The sequence below is a fragment of the Syngnathus scovelli genome, chromosome 8 (genome assembly GCF_024217435.2).
Source record: "Syngnathus scovelli strain Florida chromosome 8, RoL_Ssco_1.2, whole genome shotgun sequence".
Lineage (NCBI taxonomy): Eukaryota > Metazoa > Chordata > Actinopteri > Syngnathiformes > Syngnathidae > Syngnathus > Syngnathus scovelli.
The window spans coordinates 10,720,238-10,738,749 of NC_090854.1; the positions used below are offsets into that span (position 1 = coordinate 10,720,238).

Sequence of the window (18,512 nt, forward strand, 5' to 3'; positions counted from 1 at the left end):
ATTTAGTTTGCCATCTTGGAAAAAGTGCCATTAACAGCACTGAGACATAAATAGTATATATTTTTTTAAATGATTTGTATTGGCAGATCAATACTTTAAGTGTATATGAAAATATCCGAATGTGCTCTGCTGCATTCCGGACTGTTTGGAACGGTTTGGTTATTCAGAGCACAATACTCTCGGAGTGACAGAGCAAACTCTGGCGCCTCTGACTGGGAAGACAGAGACTACGTTTACATGCAGTCAATATTCTGGTAAAGGTCAGAATTCCGGTTTCTGAAACATTCAGAATATCCACATTACATACCTGTACAACAGAGTCACTCACAATTTTAAATATGACGAATATCATGTTACTTTCTCCCGTCAACAAAACACGTTCGATTCATATCACTCACCGCAAAAATGAACACATTTACGCCCAAGGTAAACTGTGGGTCTTATTCGAAATTTAAAAAAAATGTAAAATTTCAGTTTAAAATTCTCTTTCTTGTCTGGGTGTTAACAAACCAAACAATTTCTCACTTTGATGCTTGGCAGAGGTAATTAGATCTTTATTTTTTATAGACTCAAGTAAGTCGTGATTTATTGGGGCACTTACGTATAATTCAAATCAAACATTGAACGCTTGGGGCAATATTCGACAGTACCTTTTGTTCTTGTCATAAAGAGGAAGAACAAGGTGATTAGGCGTGCGAGCGTGAGATGGGGGAGGGCGGGGGGGGCTATCTGTCGGCATCACATGGATGACCACAGCAACTTGCAACTTGCACTGAAGGGGAAATAATCACCACGCTACCTTCTTATGAATTATTAAGCACTCTGTTCTTATTTTAGCCCTGACTTGCTGTTCTGAATTTATTCACGTCAGTTCAAGGTGTTTATTTTATCAATCTTTTTGTTGTTGTTGTTGACAGCTGTATTACGACAGATAAGCGGGAGCGTGTGAGCTGATCAAGTGGTGAGACAAGCTTTGAGAGCAAAGCGCCGCAGGAGCAGCAGGAGCAGCAGCGCTCTGGTCACAAGGAGCTGTGGTAGAGGCAGCAGCAGCAGCACTATCATTCACAGCGCAGGAAGCATCGGCAGCAGCAGCAGCAAACTCTTCTCCGATCCTCTCTTCTTCCCGGAGTTCTTTCTTGCTCGGAGTACCAACGCCAAGGAAGTCCGAGAAGGTGACAGCTGCTGTTTTTAAAAAAAAGAGAAAGAAAAAAAAACAATCGCAGACCTGGCTGCCCCCATGCCTATCGAATTTGTTTGCAAAATCAAGTTTGCAGAGGAGGATGAGAAGCAGAAAAGCAAGCAGGATGGGGACAAGGAGAGTCTGATCGAGGAGAGCTGCGCACCTCCGGCCAAGGACTTGGCCGGGTTTGCAAACTCCTGCTCCCTACACGGGATTAATCACATCTTTGTCTCTGGACGGCTGGGTATCCGGCAGACTCTGTGGGCTCTTGCTTTCCTCACTTCACTGGCACTCTTTGTTTACCAGGCAGCAAAATGTGCCATCTCCTACCTGGAGCATCCTCACGTCACAGCCCTGAACGAAGAAGCCAGCCCGGAGATGGTTTTCCCCGCCGTGACCATCTGCAACATCAACCGCTTTCGCTTCTCCGCACTCACCGATGCCGATATCTACCACCTGGCTAATCTGACGGGACTGCCCCCCAAAAACAGGGACGGGCACAAACCCACCGATTTGATGTACCCTGCTCCAGACATGCAGGACATATTCAACAGGACCGGACACCAGCTGGACGAGATGCTCATGAGCTGCAACTTCAGCGGGCAGAACTGCTCAGCTGAGGACTTCACTGTGGTGAGTGCAAAAGTTTCTCAAAAGTTCTCCCGCCTTCTTGGGCCCGGGTAGGGATCACCGTTAGTTAGGGTTCATGTTAGGCTTTGTTCATTACATCACTGCATCAGCTCAACTGAAGTAAATTTAAAAGCTTTCATAAAAAACAAGTTGACATGGAAGGAAAGGTCGACATGACTCGTGTATGTGCATGCTTGCGTATTGTCATCTCCAAGGTACACGTGGTTTTCATGATCTGTTTCTTCATACAAGATGCATGACTCAAGCTCCATCAGTGAGCCACCTCTCCCCTCACTAAGTTGAACGCTTCACTCGATGCCGCCGTCAACTGTGACAAATATCTGCCATCAAAAGACCAAAACAAAAAAGATAGCGTCTACGTGATAGGCGCACTTTTCCCCCCAACAAACCTTTTCTCTGGTGCTGCCTCAAAGACGGTGCGGTGCTGTGCACTCTCGTCGTCAAAAATAGCCTTGTCGGGTGTTTTTCCTCCCTGTTGCTCTCGCTCTCTCTCTCTCTCCCTTCAGTGAGGAGAGTAATGCATCTTCACCGTTGTATTTCAATCGCACTGCTGTTGAGTTTAAATATTTCAAGACCGATATACATGATTTTTGCATTAGCCAGATTGACTAAAAGGCATGAAACAATCTCTGTGCGAACGGGCGTGAGTGTGTTTGAGAGAGAGGGAGAGTTTCTTGTTTTCCACAGTAGTTATTAAACACACCATCCTCACAGGAGATGGAGTTCCCTTTTTCGGAATATGCAAATTGCTTTGGTGTTGATAAAGCGCTCGTGTCAAGGCGTGTGTTCAACATTGATACCGCAAAGGCAGTGCGCCGCCTTTAATTTATTTTTTCAAATAACACACAAATAATTCAGTGGCTTCTTTTTTCCTTACTCATGTACTTACATTTCTAAATGAGGATTACTTAGCGTCGCAGGTGTTTTAGATGTACCAACAGGTAGCGTGACCCCTCGCAGGAGAGGAAAAGCAGTTTGTTGTGACAATATCGCTTTAAAATTTGATAAGGAGTCTCTTTCCCAATTGGAACGTGTGTCATGTAGCAAAATGTCAGTCACATGTCAGTCAAAGAAACGTCTATTCGCATTTCTTGGACTCCGGGGTGACTTCATCGGTTCCCTAAACTGCTTGTTCGCCTCTGTCAGCCTTGTGATCAAATTTATCTGCATTTTCGGAGACTGTCGCTTAGATTTGTTACAGGCTATTTGCCGCTTCCACGCCTGACAAATCACTTTGTCCGACTTTGGACTTGGGGATGTGGCTCAAGTGTGACAGTGGCGTAGTCAGGAGGGCAGAAAGCACGGGAACGTGTTTGCCTGCAAAAAACAGCTTGCATGCCATTCGTTATGAGCTTGGAAATAGAAGGAAGTCATGATTAGTGGCCATGCGCTATTAATCACATCCAAACATGTACAGACCCAACGCACCTCAGCCATTACTTGTGCCCTCGTGGGGAACCACTTCATGGATTGGCTTGTTGTAATGTGTTTTCTCCCTATTGATCATTATGGCTGCGCCAGATGTTCCATTTCGGCTATAACCGCAAGGTTGTGGTGCTTTCGGGGGACACTTGATGACAAAATGGGATTGTAATATTTTTGGGGCATTTTCACTGGTCGATAAGATTTGAGTTTATTTCGCAACCAACGTCAGTATGTAAAGTCACTGCTTGTGTTCGTATATATTCAAACGGCTTTTTTGTCCCAATGTTTACGTTCCATTTTTTTTCAAGGTAAATATTCGTGACAGGAAGCCATTAGTGTCCATCCATTCAAAATGTATATAATAATAAACAGCTCACAGTATGCAAACATTTATCCAGTTGCTCTAATTTATGCAAAGGAATATATTAGCATGCAAAATGGATGTATTTTACCCTTTCTATTCACATTTAATACAGGTGATACCTCCTTCTTTTTATAATTACAGATTACATTGTTGACTTGGTTTAATCACACAAGATAACGCTGATTCATCGAGCCCTTGAATAAATAGAATACCTTTCTTCCACTCTAACATGGCTTAATTGTAAATCATTGTGTGGAGCTGTCAGAAAGATGAGCTGCAAGCCCCTTTGGCTTTTTTTTTTTTTTTTTTTTCTGGACTGCGCTCTTGATTGGTTTGCTCTGACTCCTAGTTGTGTTTGCTGATGCATTATTAGATTTTGCTCTCAGCAAGGACAGATCCCTTCTGCATATATTCATGGAGCTAACTAAACAGCTAAGAGGTACTTTGCCAGGTAATCTATTAAATTCCGATTTCACATTTATGATGCTCCGTCTGTCTGTGAAGTGAACTGAAGGTACATATTGTTATTCTCCATGTGTTGTTGTTTATATACTGAAAATTGGGTGTTTAATAGTATGGCCTCCATCTTTTTTTTCTCATCATGGTGAGAGAACCTCTTTCCAAGTAAATCAATAACATAAGGAAATAGTCCAGAGAACACACCATTGCACACACCATGTTCAGATTCGAAAAATATATATTTTTTATGATTATTTTTCCTGCTCCAAAGCACACATTGTAGAGTGAGTCAAGCGTTTTCTAAATTGTGCTAAATTATACCAATTTGAACCAGCGGGCTGTAGTGCAACTTTAGAGTGAAGCACATTTTTATGAAAACTTTTCTGAAGAAAGTCTGATGACAGGTGGGACTCTATTTAAACAATATAATGAATTAGAAGATTTTTAATTTATTGCGTTTTAATTGAAAAGCAATATAGGCACTGTCCTCCATTCAAGTAGATGTTGTCCAATAAATAGACATAATCGGAACTCACACATGCACACATTACTCTCAATTCTCTCGCTCATGCTTGCCCCTTAAAGTGACCACGTTGCACTGCCGCAATAGAACATTTCAATGACTTTGTGTTTTTTCTCTAATTTACTAAAATTACACACCAATGATCCTGAGTCCCTTCAGCGCCATGTCATGACACTGGCACAAGAGCTTGCTTGTTTTTATAACGTAGTGATCGACTCCTCCCAGAATGCTCACATTGATGTGAAATTAGTTTACAAATTTCCCAAAGTTAGCAGGTTTGCAACTTCGATTCAGCCCAGTTCAACTTTTGTACTCAAATTTGCAAAGATCGTTCAGAGAATCATTCACACCAGTAAGCATAAGAGAAAAAAAAAACAATCAATGCATCCTCACAAGGATGTTCAATCGTACTCACTCGTCCTTGCCGAATACTACTTGTTTATTTTTTCTTATAAATGTGGACCAGCCATCCCAAAAAAAATCAAAAATGATTGCCGGATAAAACTCAGGGCCGATGTGGTCTGTGTGGTGTCGAAAGTTAACTGCGTGTTATTATCAGCAGAAACACACTCTGTACATATCTCTCAGTTCTGTGTCCATGTGCAGAAAAGTAAAAGAGTGACAAGCATTTCTCCAGTAGGTTCAGTGCACCCCCCCCCCCCCCCCCCCCCCCCCCCCCAGATTTCGGTGGGTAATGATGAGGGTGGGAGCGTGAAAGTGACTGGCTGCCCGGACTGCATGCTCAGTCCCCAACAGCCTGTCAATTAGTCGTCTACAGTTGCACCGCCGTGTGTGTGTGTGTGCGTGTCCCTGCAGCTTAATATGTAACGTCATGCGAGTCGCACGTCAAACTCTGAGCCAACAATAATATTCTATCCAAGACATAAACAAACATGACACACACACACACAATGACTACAGGTTTCTTTCTCACCTTTTTCCCGCATCCGTTTTCTATTATATGCAAACTGTCGAAATTCCAAGCACATTAGCGTGCCTCAATGTTTTCGGAACGGGCCGAACAATGCTATCATGGGAATTAATAGGAATTTGCGCTATGACAGATACAGTACCTAAATTGTAAAAAGGAATGGAAGAGCGCTGTGATGACATTTAACGCACTCATTTGGAGTGACGATTTTTAGAGTGACAAAAGATTTGGGCAGAGTTGTACAATAAACTAATTTGGGTCTTTGAAACCTCCTTCCATTTCCTGAGTTTAGTACTGATCCTTCCGACAAAGAATTGGGCACAATACACAATACTTCTCGCCAACAAACAAACCACAGTGGACACATCACCTAGCCATAACCTGCTTCCTTTTTGTAATAACACAAACTTCAAGAAGAACTGCTGCCTCTGCAACTTCCACCTGCTGCTCCAGCATATCACAGAAAAGTTCCCGCTGATATGCATCTCCCCCTTCTTATCAGATGACGACCACCTGTGATACGATCACACGGTAGTATGTAAACGCTTCATATTTGCCATTTGCCGTTTTCAATGGCACCTTGATGCCATTTTAAAAATCTCTCACTGTTCGTCCAATTGAAGCGTTTAGTAGGATGAGGAAGGCTTCCGATGCTGTGGTACCTCTAAGCGCCCTTCCACCTCCCCACAACTCCTCCCCCTCTTCTCCCTTCCCCCTGGGAGTCTTTTAGTCACACAGACATTTGTCTCTTTCTGACAAGTCATATAGCAGGCTGTTGGGAGTGTTAATGTGCCTGCTCCTGCACACATACACAAAGGTGTGTTGCGTGTGTACAGCAGAGGGAATGTTTCCCCGCACTAACACACCCGGGTTTCCGCAAAGATTGAAAGTTGGTTCACAAGATTGATCACGACTCTCTGACGTTGCGCCGCTCCCTTTGCGAGGGATCGATACATCCTTCAGTCACATCGCTTCCCGGCCTTTCCTACACCGAGCCAAGAGTGACTAATTATACCGTGCTTTGATTTTGGGATCCGTCTCGGGCGTGGTGGTTAATACAAGCAGTGGTGACAAATTTGCTCCCGTAGAGAAATGTCAGTTTATTTCAGCGTGTATGTGGAAGCGATCAATATACACTTTATTTTGCGGATAGAGAGCTGAAATATTTAAGGAATATGAAATGATTCACTGCATACGCGTGCAATGGGAATACACGATGCGGGTTTGGAAAATTATGCTACCGCACGAATTTTGTAAATAGTGGAAACTGCTACCACTCCGAACAAGAATGACAGTTATTGTATTTTTCAGAACCAACTCAACATTATCCATTTGTAATTGTGCTGGAAACTCCTCAGACAAATAATTATCTTCGGAATGTCATTTCTGTTGATGGTCTTCTTCAAACGGAAACTCACTGTGCCTTCATGCCACAGCATATCACTCCGTCTTTTCACATAATCTGCTTCTAAAACCGTCAGTGACCATTTGGAGGTCCGAACGTATTTCCTAAAAAAGTTACAGTGCTTTCAGGCGAGCTCACAAAATACTATGGCTTTTATCGCCGTCATCATTCGTTGGGTTAGTGTCCACGTGTGCTTTTAGTGTTTTATAAATATTTTACAGAATTTTAGACTGACTGACTTATAGTTCTGAAGGGTTATACGGTGGATCTTGTGCCACAGCCCCTCACACGGAAACAATTCCACGAGGGCCTCTCACAATGAAATTGAGGATTACAGCAAGAAAAGTCGCACAAATATTGTTTTGCGAGAGACATTCACAATCATTTAATGAAGAACTCCAATTCTTTTCTTTGCAGTAACAATGATAAGCAGCTGTCATCGTGGAGATAATTGTCACTCTGTAAGCCTTTGGCCAAATAGACTTTCCTTCTTAGCTGGCAGCTTAAGTGTGTGTGTGTGTTTTTTTGGGTTTTTTTTTTTTTGTACATGATTCTGTCTCGAAAGCATTAGTGGAAATTCCCCTGAAATATTAACCAAGCTTGCTTTTAGGCCACGACCGCCACATAATGAGTCCGTGCCTCCTCATTTTCCTTGCTTGTATGCTTTAATTACTTTGCAGGAGATAATGTATGCAGGTGGTTGCTTTACTTAATGCGGATAAACTGAATGCATTTGATTAAGTTTTATGGTGAAAAAAGTTTGTTGTCAGAGAGAGCATCCAATTTCTGAGATGTCCTTGCCAATTGTTGTGTCTTTAATTTTGTGTGATGTCTTTTTTTATATAACATATGACAGACAAAATTGTTACTCTTGGGAGAGATTTTATTCACGCCATGGTAAAAACTGTTCAAATGTATTTGGAGAAACGAAAGATTTGACAGCAAGTGATAAACAATACCCGAAGACAAAAATAACGAACAAAACTCTATTGAGGATTCAACAGAGGCCAAGGGGAATGAAATACTTTGATGCAACTCTATTAAAAAAAATAAATGCAGCAACAGAGAAGTTTGAAACGCTCTTTTCCCTCATTAGAAAGCAAGATTCTGAACCACATTTGACCCAATTTTTGAGACGTACTTCACAGTAAAAGTTCTTTGCAATAAAAACAGGCTTGAGACAAAACTATTTAAACGGAATACCCGAATTTTAGTAATGAGGCCGAATTGGAGCATCTCACTGTTCTTCGAATGTGTAAAATACAGAGAAGGTCCAAAATTTGGGATCATTTCACACTTACAAAACGAATAATTGCAATGTATCTGCTTCCAGAACAGAACGTCTATTATTGGCAACACAATTCAACGTTCTTAGCTAATTTTGTAGCGACAACCACCGCTAAAGCTAGCTAAACGACTAATGATTAAAATTTCAAATATGTACCTCGATGGTGGTGGGTGGAGTCAGTGAGGTGAAACAAACAGTTATTTGTTTTTTTTTTCCTACTGACTCTGTGGTGTGTGTTTCCGACAACAAAACGATTTGCGATGTGCACATCACGGTCAGTATGTGACTGGGATAAAAGGTCAGTCGGCTTCAATTTATCTCACTCGGAAAAAAAAAAACACAGCCTAGGTTCGTCTGCTTGACTGGATGTCTGGCCTTTATTCTGACTCTTGTCTGATGTCATCGCATCAGACATGACGCTTGGCTTTTCACTAATTAATCCGGACATCCCGCTCCGTCTCTACGCGGCTTTCTGCCGGCATTAGTGCCAGCTACAGATAACGCCAACAAGGTTTGAACCCTACGTGGGCTAAAGATTAAAGTGTCATGACAGGTGTGATATTTTGTCAGATTCAAAACGTGCACCGGCTGACTTTGAAGCATCTACCACCTGAAGCAACACTCCTGCGCGATGATGTCGGCACAGCAGCAACAGCATGTAGGGCAGCAGGAAATGCTTTTAAGGTTACGGAATGAAAATCATTGAGTTGTCAACAACGATACGATGGGAAAAGTTGAAGCGACAACTCGTGTGCACACGGCTAGATTGCACAAAAACGTAACGTTAGGTGTTTAAACGCTTCATTGTTCTGCTTTGAGGAGTCTCTGATTTCTGTTTAACCTGATTTTGTTTTTACTTTCAACATAAGGTCGAATTGAGTCTGTTTAAGGGGTTGCTTATGACAAATTTCCGGGCATATTTAAATACAGGTAGATTGTTTTTGTTGTTTTGTTTTTAGCGAGATAACAACCTCTGATTTGCCTGCTTATCCCTCCTCCGCTGAGTTTTGTCAACATCTTGTTTGACTTACTCGCGGAAGGTAAAACCTTGACGTGACATGGGCAGCTTGGCCATCGAGTCCTGTCCGTCTTGACAAAATGCTCGACCTTCACATGCTGTGAAATGTCACCAGATTGAGCACAGTCAGTTTCAGCTTGCCTCCGCGCCTTTGATCACCAAAGGTTCGCATTTTGGGTTTAGCCAAGCTTCAGCAACCTCCACAATACAGCAAATCGAGCGTGTGTGTGTGTGGGCTGTGTGTTTCTTCCGCCTGGACTCCACCGTCTCATCAGCCTTACAATTTACTCTTCGAATATAAAAGGTCATCATTTTGATTTTTTCAATTACAACTATTCAGACATTTTCTTCAGATGACAGCATCGCTTTGTCTCCAGTTCATTTTCTTCTGGTGTGACGCCTTTAGTTTAAACAAGCGTACGTACGACCGTCCCTCAATGGTGTTGTCACGATTCGTTGTGTTGTCCTAATGCATGCTAATGACAAAGTAGTGAACATTTCACTGTCAATAATGTGAAATACGGCCCCGGCTCCCTTAATGCTGGCTCCGTTCAATAACCTATTAAAGCTGAATCACAGATAACCTGGTGAGCATCAGGAAAGTAATCTGAAATTTGTGCTGACATTGATCCAGTAGGAAGGAGACCTATTGCCTCCGATCAACACCGCGGTCCCGGGAGACGACGCCCTTGGACATTAATAGTCCACTGTCCTACATTTTACTGACACCATAGATTGTATAAAACATACAGTGCCAAACTCTCAAGCTATTTTACAGAGTTTCATTCCCTGCTCCCGCCCATATTTTATATTGCAATGCTTTTAGCTTTAGCATTTAGCAAACCTAGCTTGCTAATCATTACAAGCTAAATGAAATATTAACAAGTTTTAGCGCAGTTCATCATTGTTACATTGTCACCATTCATTTACATTTGAGTATGTTCGATGAAATATTACATGTGTAGTCTAACACTACCCTTGAAAAGAACATTAATGGAATTGTCTTAGTGATGCTGATGTGAGGTTATAAGCACCGTAACACAATCGCTAATGTTTTGCAGTCGTTAACACTGTAGGTGCGTGTCATGTCAGAACAAGCCAGTGGCCGTCCTAATTACATTTCAAAGCCAGCCGCTGAACATATGTAAAATGCCGCAGAGCCTTTCTCAGCGTGTCATTTGTTGGACTCACAGATGCTCGCGTGCTTCCGTTGTGTAATGCCAACTCATGGGAGGCCGATATAATTAGCCTTTCTCAAAAAAAAAAAATGCAATTGTCAGATCTTACAAGTAAAGTAGACGTCATAGTTGGGAAAGACAAATGGCTCATCCATTAAACAAACCCTGCAGGACGTAAGCAATAAAAAAAATGACACATTTTTTCCAAATCGCGGTCTCATCCATTTAATTACAAACTCTGTGATAAGGGCATCGCCGTAGAATAAATAGGACCAGTAATGAAGTATGGCATCGCCGTTTATGTGCGTCCTTGACATTCGCTTTGTGAATAAGGAAGGGGTGGTGGCGATGGAGGGGGTGTCGTCAGTTGTCAGCATCTTCCCAAACAGAACTTGAAAGTCTATGCGAGGGGATAAATGTCAGTGGGCTTCACTCACAAATCAGCCAGCCTTTTTTCTCCCATTGTGTGACCTTCACTCTATCTTTTCTAAAGAGAATTAGTCGGGTATTTTGAAATGAACGCCTTGTGTGTAGTGTACCATGATGAAAGCCGTCCCAAGAGAGAAATTGAATATGCATGCCATAAGACCATGCCCTTAGACTGTCTATTAATTAGTCTGTTTAGGTGATCTTAAATATTTCATTAGCATGGCATTGAAAGACCTCTGGGATATCGTGGATAAATTAACTAGCTTTTCCGTAAGCCAAATAAACATGAAGCTTTCCCTGATAAAGAAATTGTACGGATTATTCAGTATTACGATTGTATACCAAAGGTGAGCCTTGTAAAGCCAAAGGAAAGCGCGGCTTTAATGGCGTCGTCGCACCTCTTAGCTAGGTTGCACAAAGGGGGCAGGAAAAAGCTCAGTGGGGAACGGAGCGACTATTGCGGACTCGGGTTCAATACCAGCTGGCTTCGGCGTCAAATTAGAGCTTCCCCTCTTGTGTCCATCTGCTGCTCAAGTCATCCAAAATACAGCCATCATGTGCTTCATTTCCATGCTGTCTGCCTCACCTTGCAAGTCAGTCAAGCGCTCTCCCCGACGGCCTCGTCTCGGACTTAATCAATACGAGCAATTTTCTGATTCAAACAAGACTTCCTGCATAATAATAAGAGCGGACAATTGGCAAGAATTGCTATTTGCTGTACACTTTTGAATTGGATGACTCCAAAAAAAATGTGTTGTATCATTCCCGCATTAATAAATCATCGAAGCGCCTGCTCTAGGAATGCAGCTCGGTTGATGACAAATACAGCAGAAGCGATCCTTAAAAGAGGTCACCTTTAACCGAGCCGCTTTCAAATGCAGGTTATGCAACGCCATGGCCTGATCTCGCCAGACATTGCCTGTATACAGAGTAGATGCCCCTGAATGGATAAAAAGCCTGCACCCATCTAAGATGCTGATTGTCTATGAATATTTTCATCTTGATGTATCTTTTTAATAAGGGTTAAACATTGGCGCCGTCCTGTTATTTTTGTTTGCCTACAAGAAATGATTTAAATTTCTCGACAGACATATTTCCTAGATGTCTGCGAGAGGCACACTATCAATGACAGATATGAATGAAATATGAAACGCCCGGAAAGGCCAGACTCCCCACATCATTTCTTCAATTTGGTCATTTTAACGGCACATTGCGGCATCGGAATGCGGAAGGCAAGTTTTTTACAAAAGGTTAATGTTGGTATTTCCATGCAGATCCGGCTAGGTTGAATATTTTGTATTCCCGGAGCTGTGAAATGCATCTAAATGGATCCCACATCAGGGTTTTTGATTAAAATGTCAGTGGTGTGTTTACTGCCGCTGGCTGATAATCGCTTTCAAACTCCGAGGTTGTTACTGTTTGTCGTCGGAGCGGATCACTATCATAAAGATTCTTGTGTCACTATGAGCAGTGCAGGAAATCAGGCCGTGAATTTGACTACGCCGTCTCGCCGGCCTGTCATCATGATCTGCGGCCCCTGTCTCATATTAACTTTCTAGCTCACTGCCGAAGGGGTTGTAAACTACAACTTATCTGCCAAAAAAATACCTCTTATCATGTCTAATAGGAAGGTTTTCAGAGATATGCCCCCCCCCCCCCCCCCCCCTCACTATGGAAGTCCTTTTCCCCCGATTCCAATCAGCCACACATTTTCTTTAGGTTTTTCATGCCTACTTGCAAATTCACTGACTTGGCCCCTCATTTGTCATTATCTTTGAATGTTCAGCCGCGCTATATAGAGCGTAACCACAACGAAATAAGGTTAAGCTTGCGGTGAAATTAATTTAATTAAAATTAACCATCCATATTAGAGCACTTAGTTCTCAACGTTTTGCTGTTAGCTTTGTGTGTGGAGTCACTGAAATATCACATAAATGAATTCACTGGAAGGTGGATTTTTTTTTTTTTTAAGTAATCGCTAATGAAGCAAATTCTTCTATTATCCACGCCAATGAATGATTTGCATCTTATGCAGTCTGTGTGATTCTGTTAAAAACTTATTTTTTGACCTTTTTCCTTGACTAACACAAAAGTGTCTTATGATAACCGGACACCAAAATTTACCATTTTGTGGATTGGCCATAAAAAAGGAAGCGCAGCACTTGAAGCTTTCGTTTCGATTGGCGCTGCCGAGGGCGAATCAAAACGTGATTCATCGTCTGTGTGACTGTCCCTCAGCTCAATCAATAGGCAAGACACCTCCAGATGGATGCTGCACCTTATTTGCAGCTTTCTATCAACAGACAGCAGGTGGGGGTGCTTAACGCCATGAAAACTAAGTCATCACGATGAGCACAAAAGCAGGTCAAAGGTTAAGACAAATGGAAAGATTTCTATGAACATGTAAAATGGTGATCCCGTGTCATCCCAAAGTATTCCTGAAGTTTCTCTCTGCTCCAAACTTCATTTGATGCGCCACCTCATACACATCTACTAGCCAGCTGTTATTTTTCCACCTTATCTAGTCGGTCATCTATCCAGCCGGGCGCACGGAGCTGTGCCCTCAGTAATCTATCTTCCAGATCACAAGAGGTTCGGCAGGCTGTCCACCACCCACTAGCCATCGGAAGCCTCGGAGGGACCTGTGGGATACGGCCTGGTGCGGATGATCCTGGGATGCTGCCGGAGCTTTAATCCCCATACTGTGAGAAATGCGCTTCTACAGCTCTCCCTCTTGCTTTTGCAACTTTGATCAGGCCCTAATGTGATTAGGCAGTGACCCTGACATGACCGGCCCGGGAACATGTAAACGAATAAGAAAGGAATTATTCTGAAGGTGTCTTCCCCCTTGTTGCTTGCCTTTTGGGTAATCAAGATTTCATGTATTCGTTTTACCTTGGCAAAAAAAAAATGCAATCTATAATGACCTGACATTTTTTTTAACTAGCCAAGAGGCTCATTCTTTGAATGCTAACCAGATCTCAACTTGAAGGGGCAGCATGCTGAGGAGACACTTTTGGTTTTGCATTTTTATATTCATGATGATACTGCGCAGGTGAAATGATTGCGTAATTTTCATTTTGCCGTTTATGGGTCAAAACTCTTTTAGGGTTTGAGTTATTCACAATAAAGGCAGAGGCAAAGTGAATGTTTAATGATTGTAGTTCTCTGTAAACATCATTGCACCGTGACACCACTGAAGATACAGCGCAGATACAAACTAATACAGAAACGAAAACATTTCATTTTTATCAAGATGAAATTGTTAGCAATTCCCAGACGGAGCTCTCAGGGGAGCTAGTGCCCGGCCGGGCTCATCAAGAAAAAGTATCTACGGGGGAGTGCTTACACTCCGATTCTTGTAATGTTTCCAGGTGCTATCAAAATGAAATTCCAATATGCTAAAGTTGAGTATTTGATTAAAAAAAAAAAAAAAAAAAAAAACAGGAAGCAACCTCAACAGCCTCCAAAATAATCATTTCATGACATTGACAGTTAATACTAAGTTTGCACAAAACTGCGATGAAGAGCCACAAATCGTATTCCAATCTTAGCCAAAAGGGACAATAGCAGAGAGGACTGCGAATGAGTCCTGTATGATTGGCGTCGAGATGGAAAGGGATGCTGCACCACAAGGGATCGTTTGTCCATTAGTCTTCAGTGAGAGTGCTGGTGTAGAATGAAAATGGGCTGATTTACAGCAACTATGGCACGTTGAATCAAGGGAGGGGAAAAGAAAATGTTACATTTTTCGTATTGTGGTGTCAAATGCAGAGAGTGAATTGGAGCCAAAGAAAGATGTGTTCAAAAATACAATCGTTGCCCTCAAAGGTTAACAACTGTTGATCTATGTATGCTGGACTGGATTATTATTTTTCTTTCTCAATGTTAGAATTGTTGAGTGTATGTGTGATCTTCCTCTCGCCATGAGTCAAGATGTTGAATTGAAAATATTACAAGTAGACTTTGTAGTAGGATTTATTAAGCAACTTGATTTAGTGGAGAAAAAAAACGATGTTTTTATGAAGCACAGTATAGTGTGCTATTTTTCCTGAATTTTTAGAGCAGATTAATGGTGAATAATTTGAACTCTAAGTATTTTTAATGTGTTTGCTCTTCTGATTTGTTCCAAATAGAAAAATGCATTCAGTCATAATGAAATTCACAATTTCACATCCTGGCCAGATGCTTTTTGTAGATCCCCCAAAAACGAACATATCCCCGTCACACTACATGATTCCCATGTGCAAACGCTGCATAATTTGGGTTTAACATTTTTCTTGCTCTATTTATCACTCTTGTCCTTCCACACTTGTAAGACGTGCAACCGTATATCACTAGACACCTTCGACCCAGACAGAGCTGTCTTCTCCCGTCCAAGTGTATCAGAGGCCAGCTGGCGAGTCGATCACTGTTGTTGGGAAAAGAAAGCAGTCTTTTGTCTCAGCCGGGCGCAAAACAACTGTGTAAATGAAAGGTGGACTGTGTGACACCCGAGGTGTCCCCCCCCCCCCTCCTCCCTTGCACTCTCTTTTTGTCCCCCCTCATCACATCCCAACTGTGAGTATTGCTGAGTGGTTCTGAGGACAGCCGGCCCGATGAAGGCTCGCATTTGTTTTCTGTCACCAAGCTGTCACTCACTCGGCCATTAGCGCCAAGGGCAACGCTGATTTGAACCGCAAATGGTAAGAAAGGCCGCACGCTGTGACTGGAGCGAAAAGGACAGAAAGGCAGAAAAGAATGACGCGAGAAGAGATGTTTGCCACTCGCACGCGCCTATCAAACACGGCGGACGTGATCAAATATTTCAAGGAGCGATGCCCTTCTACGGGGCACCGAGGTGGAATACTGTAGTCAGGGATGTGCTGCCTGTTGTAATGATTTAATGGAATCAATATCCAATTAGCATTTGTTGGATTTCACGATTGCATTTCCAATGTGTTATGAATGAGTATGAGTTTCTCACTGCTTTTAGTCCGAAAAGGAAATTGGATCGGAAGATAGTACCTTTTAGTCATTAAGCTGCTGTTTTACGATGTGTTTTTTTAGTGGTCAGATTGTTATTGGATGTAATATATGTAATGTTTGTTGTAGGATTGTTTTAATTGTTTTTCAACAGCTTGAGGCATGTTTTTATTTATTTCCAAAAAGTGTCCAGGTATCGAGAATTTCTTCTCGCTATTTCATATTAACTGTATTAAAATGTGAAAAGTAGAGCAACAGTGAGATGTAAATTGATTTCTAACAGATCAGAGATGCCAACAGCAGATGTTAAATGAGATTCAGTGTGAGGAAGCTTGTGGGTTGATGAACACTCTGTGCATGTTAAGGGTTAATCACTGCCAGCAGATCGGCTCTCACCCATTTAGGCCATTAACCATTCGCAAAAGGGGTTGGGCGCTGAAAGGCAGTTCTCGACACATTTAGCTTTTCATAAAAGGTTTGAAGCTCCACATATGATTGCCTGTGAATTAGTGACTAAAACAATGACAAGGATTCTAAAGGTTAAAGTTCATGTTATATTGTCAAAAGGTGAGTATGGGATGAAGGGGGTGTAGAAATATGCTTGGACCCCCCCCTAGGTGCTAGGAATTGACTTTTGGCTATTTTCTGAATTTTTCCTGGATTTTTATAATATAATAATATATTATTATAATATAATATATAATTATAATTATAATATAAATATAATTATATATTATTTGTGTTTTCTGAGGACTTTTTGTTCTGTTGTAAGTTTTGTGTACCCAATAAAATACAATAAATCTTTATTTATATAGTTTCGTCGTAACAAAGCGCTTTACAATAACACAAAATAACAATACAACAGAAAATATTCGGTAAAACATCGGCAATGATACAAACATAAGAGCAAAATCAAAGCGCCGGTGTCGGAATAGTTCAAGCAAACTTAATAGCGATCATGTCAGTTGGGCTCGTGTGCTGTTTGTCCGTTGCTGACCCGACTTATTTAAATGTAGACGTAATCCTCGGAATCCGGGGAATTGTAAAGCTGAATGAGGGTCAGTCGGAGGTTAATGATAGTAGAATTAGCCGCTTGTGTCCCAGTGTAGTCAAATAAAAACTGCATTTAATTACAAGGCTGTATAATTGCAGCTTCTTGACACATTACCTGTTTGCTTCACGTCCACGGGGGCAAATTGACTCTGTCGAAATATCACTTGAATATTTATTCGGCCTACCGGATTTGACTTTTTGTTGATATTTATCAAATGTTCTCATCGCTACATGTGGCCCATCACAAAACAGCAGTTTAATAATTCACATCTCAGTGGGATGAGAAGGAATGCTTTTAAAATGTGCCCAAGGAGTTTGAATAGCTGATCTTTGGCCGTGCTTTGGCCTGATCAATAACAGCTCAGGTGGCCACTTACATGTTCTGCATGAGAGCATTCACTGAACTTCCTCGCAGTGGAAATACAATGACTAGTGTGGAAACAGACTCGTGTATGCGCAAACATGATGAGAATACCAATTCTGTGCTTCCGGAGTTTTCAATTTCATTTTTTTTTTGTGTGTCAGATGAGATTTTTCTCTAAGCCACACTACATCAACACATCACAAACTGGAAGGTAAATGGCTGAGAGGAAGGCGCTTGATGCTCTGCAATTTTTGTTGAGATCGAACACACTTGCGTGACTGGTTTCTTGCCCGGCAAAATAGATTTTCACCTCGTTTATTTACAAATTTAGAATGAAACTTACCATCACGACACTGCCACTGGGTGTTTCTGAAGAAGTCAAGTCTGCATCAAGCATAAATGGAATGCTTTGTGCACTTTTTTTTTTTATTTAAACGCATGACTTAAAAGCACATTCAGTTGGTCTTTTATGTCTATACCACAATGGAGCCTTTCCTTCACAACATGAGGTTGAATTTCATTCAAGGAACCAGTTCCATGGTTCCGGTTTGTGTCTGATCTTAAAATGCACCACAGGTAGTGGAGCAATACTTTTGTTAGTGTTGAGAGCTGAGCTTTGAGCTTTGTCTGTAGTGAATAGCCTAAAAAATGCCTTGAAATGCAATCCGGGAGAAAAATATTATTGTATGCGTCGGAAATGTTTTTATTCATTTGCCGATTAATTGGAAGCCTGTTTTTTTGCTGTCAAAAATCAGCTTCAGCCTCAAAAAATCAGGCCTTAGTTTCAAGTATCATCCCTGGATCGGTTGCTGTCGAGCCACTGGCTTTGTCGTATTGCCCTAACTCTGACCTGATCGTCATGGTAACAAAAGCCGTTCTTGACATTTGCATGGAACATAACCGCCCCCTCCAAACGACGTGATTTGAAACAGTGTGACAAGAGAATTTCAAGTGTAGAAGTTCTTTTATTGAGTGTGAACAAAATGCTTACATCATCTCTTAAGTCAGCTGAAACAAATACTGACCAGTTATTCTTCTGCGGGTGACTTTTGCCAAAATGTATGTCAAAGCACGACTCATCTCGTGAAGGATGAGGATGCCTCCGGTGTTTGCGCTTTCAATAAGGAGATCAGGCGGACTGACGTGAAGGGCTTTAAGTTAATTAATAGCATGTCATGGCCTAGCAGGCATTCTTGTAGCTCGACGCCCGTCGCTTCCACCCTGCCTAACGTGGAGGCACTGGTAGCCCGTGACGGGGCATAAGTAGCGTCTCAGGAGA

At 41.9% G+C, this 18,512-nt stretch overlaps 1 protein-coding gene across 1 annotated transcript in view; it reads left to right on the forward strand.

Moving 5' to 3' along the window:
- asic4a (acid-sensing (proton-gated) ion channel family member 4a) overlaps nt 1–18,512 on the forward strand; it is a 58,445-nt gene that overhangs the window by 6,941 nt on the left and 32,992 nt on the right. The window contains exon 2 of the mRNA XM_049729193.2: nt 918–1,813. Coding sequence (XP_049585150.1) covers nt 1,238–1,813 — 576 coding nt within the window. The 5' untranslated portion in view covers nt 918–1,237. The remainder of the gene's footprint in view (nt 1–917; nt 1,814–18,512) is intronic.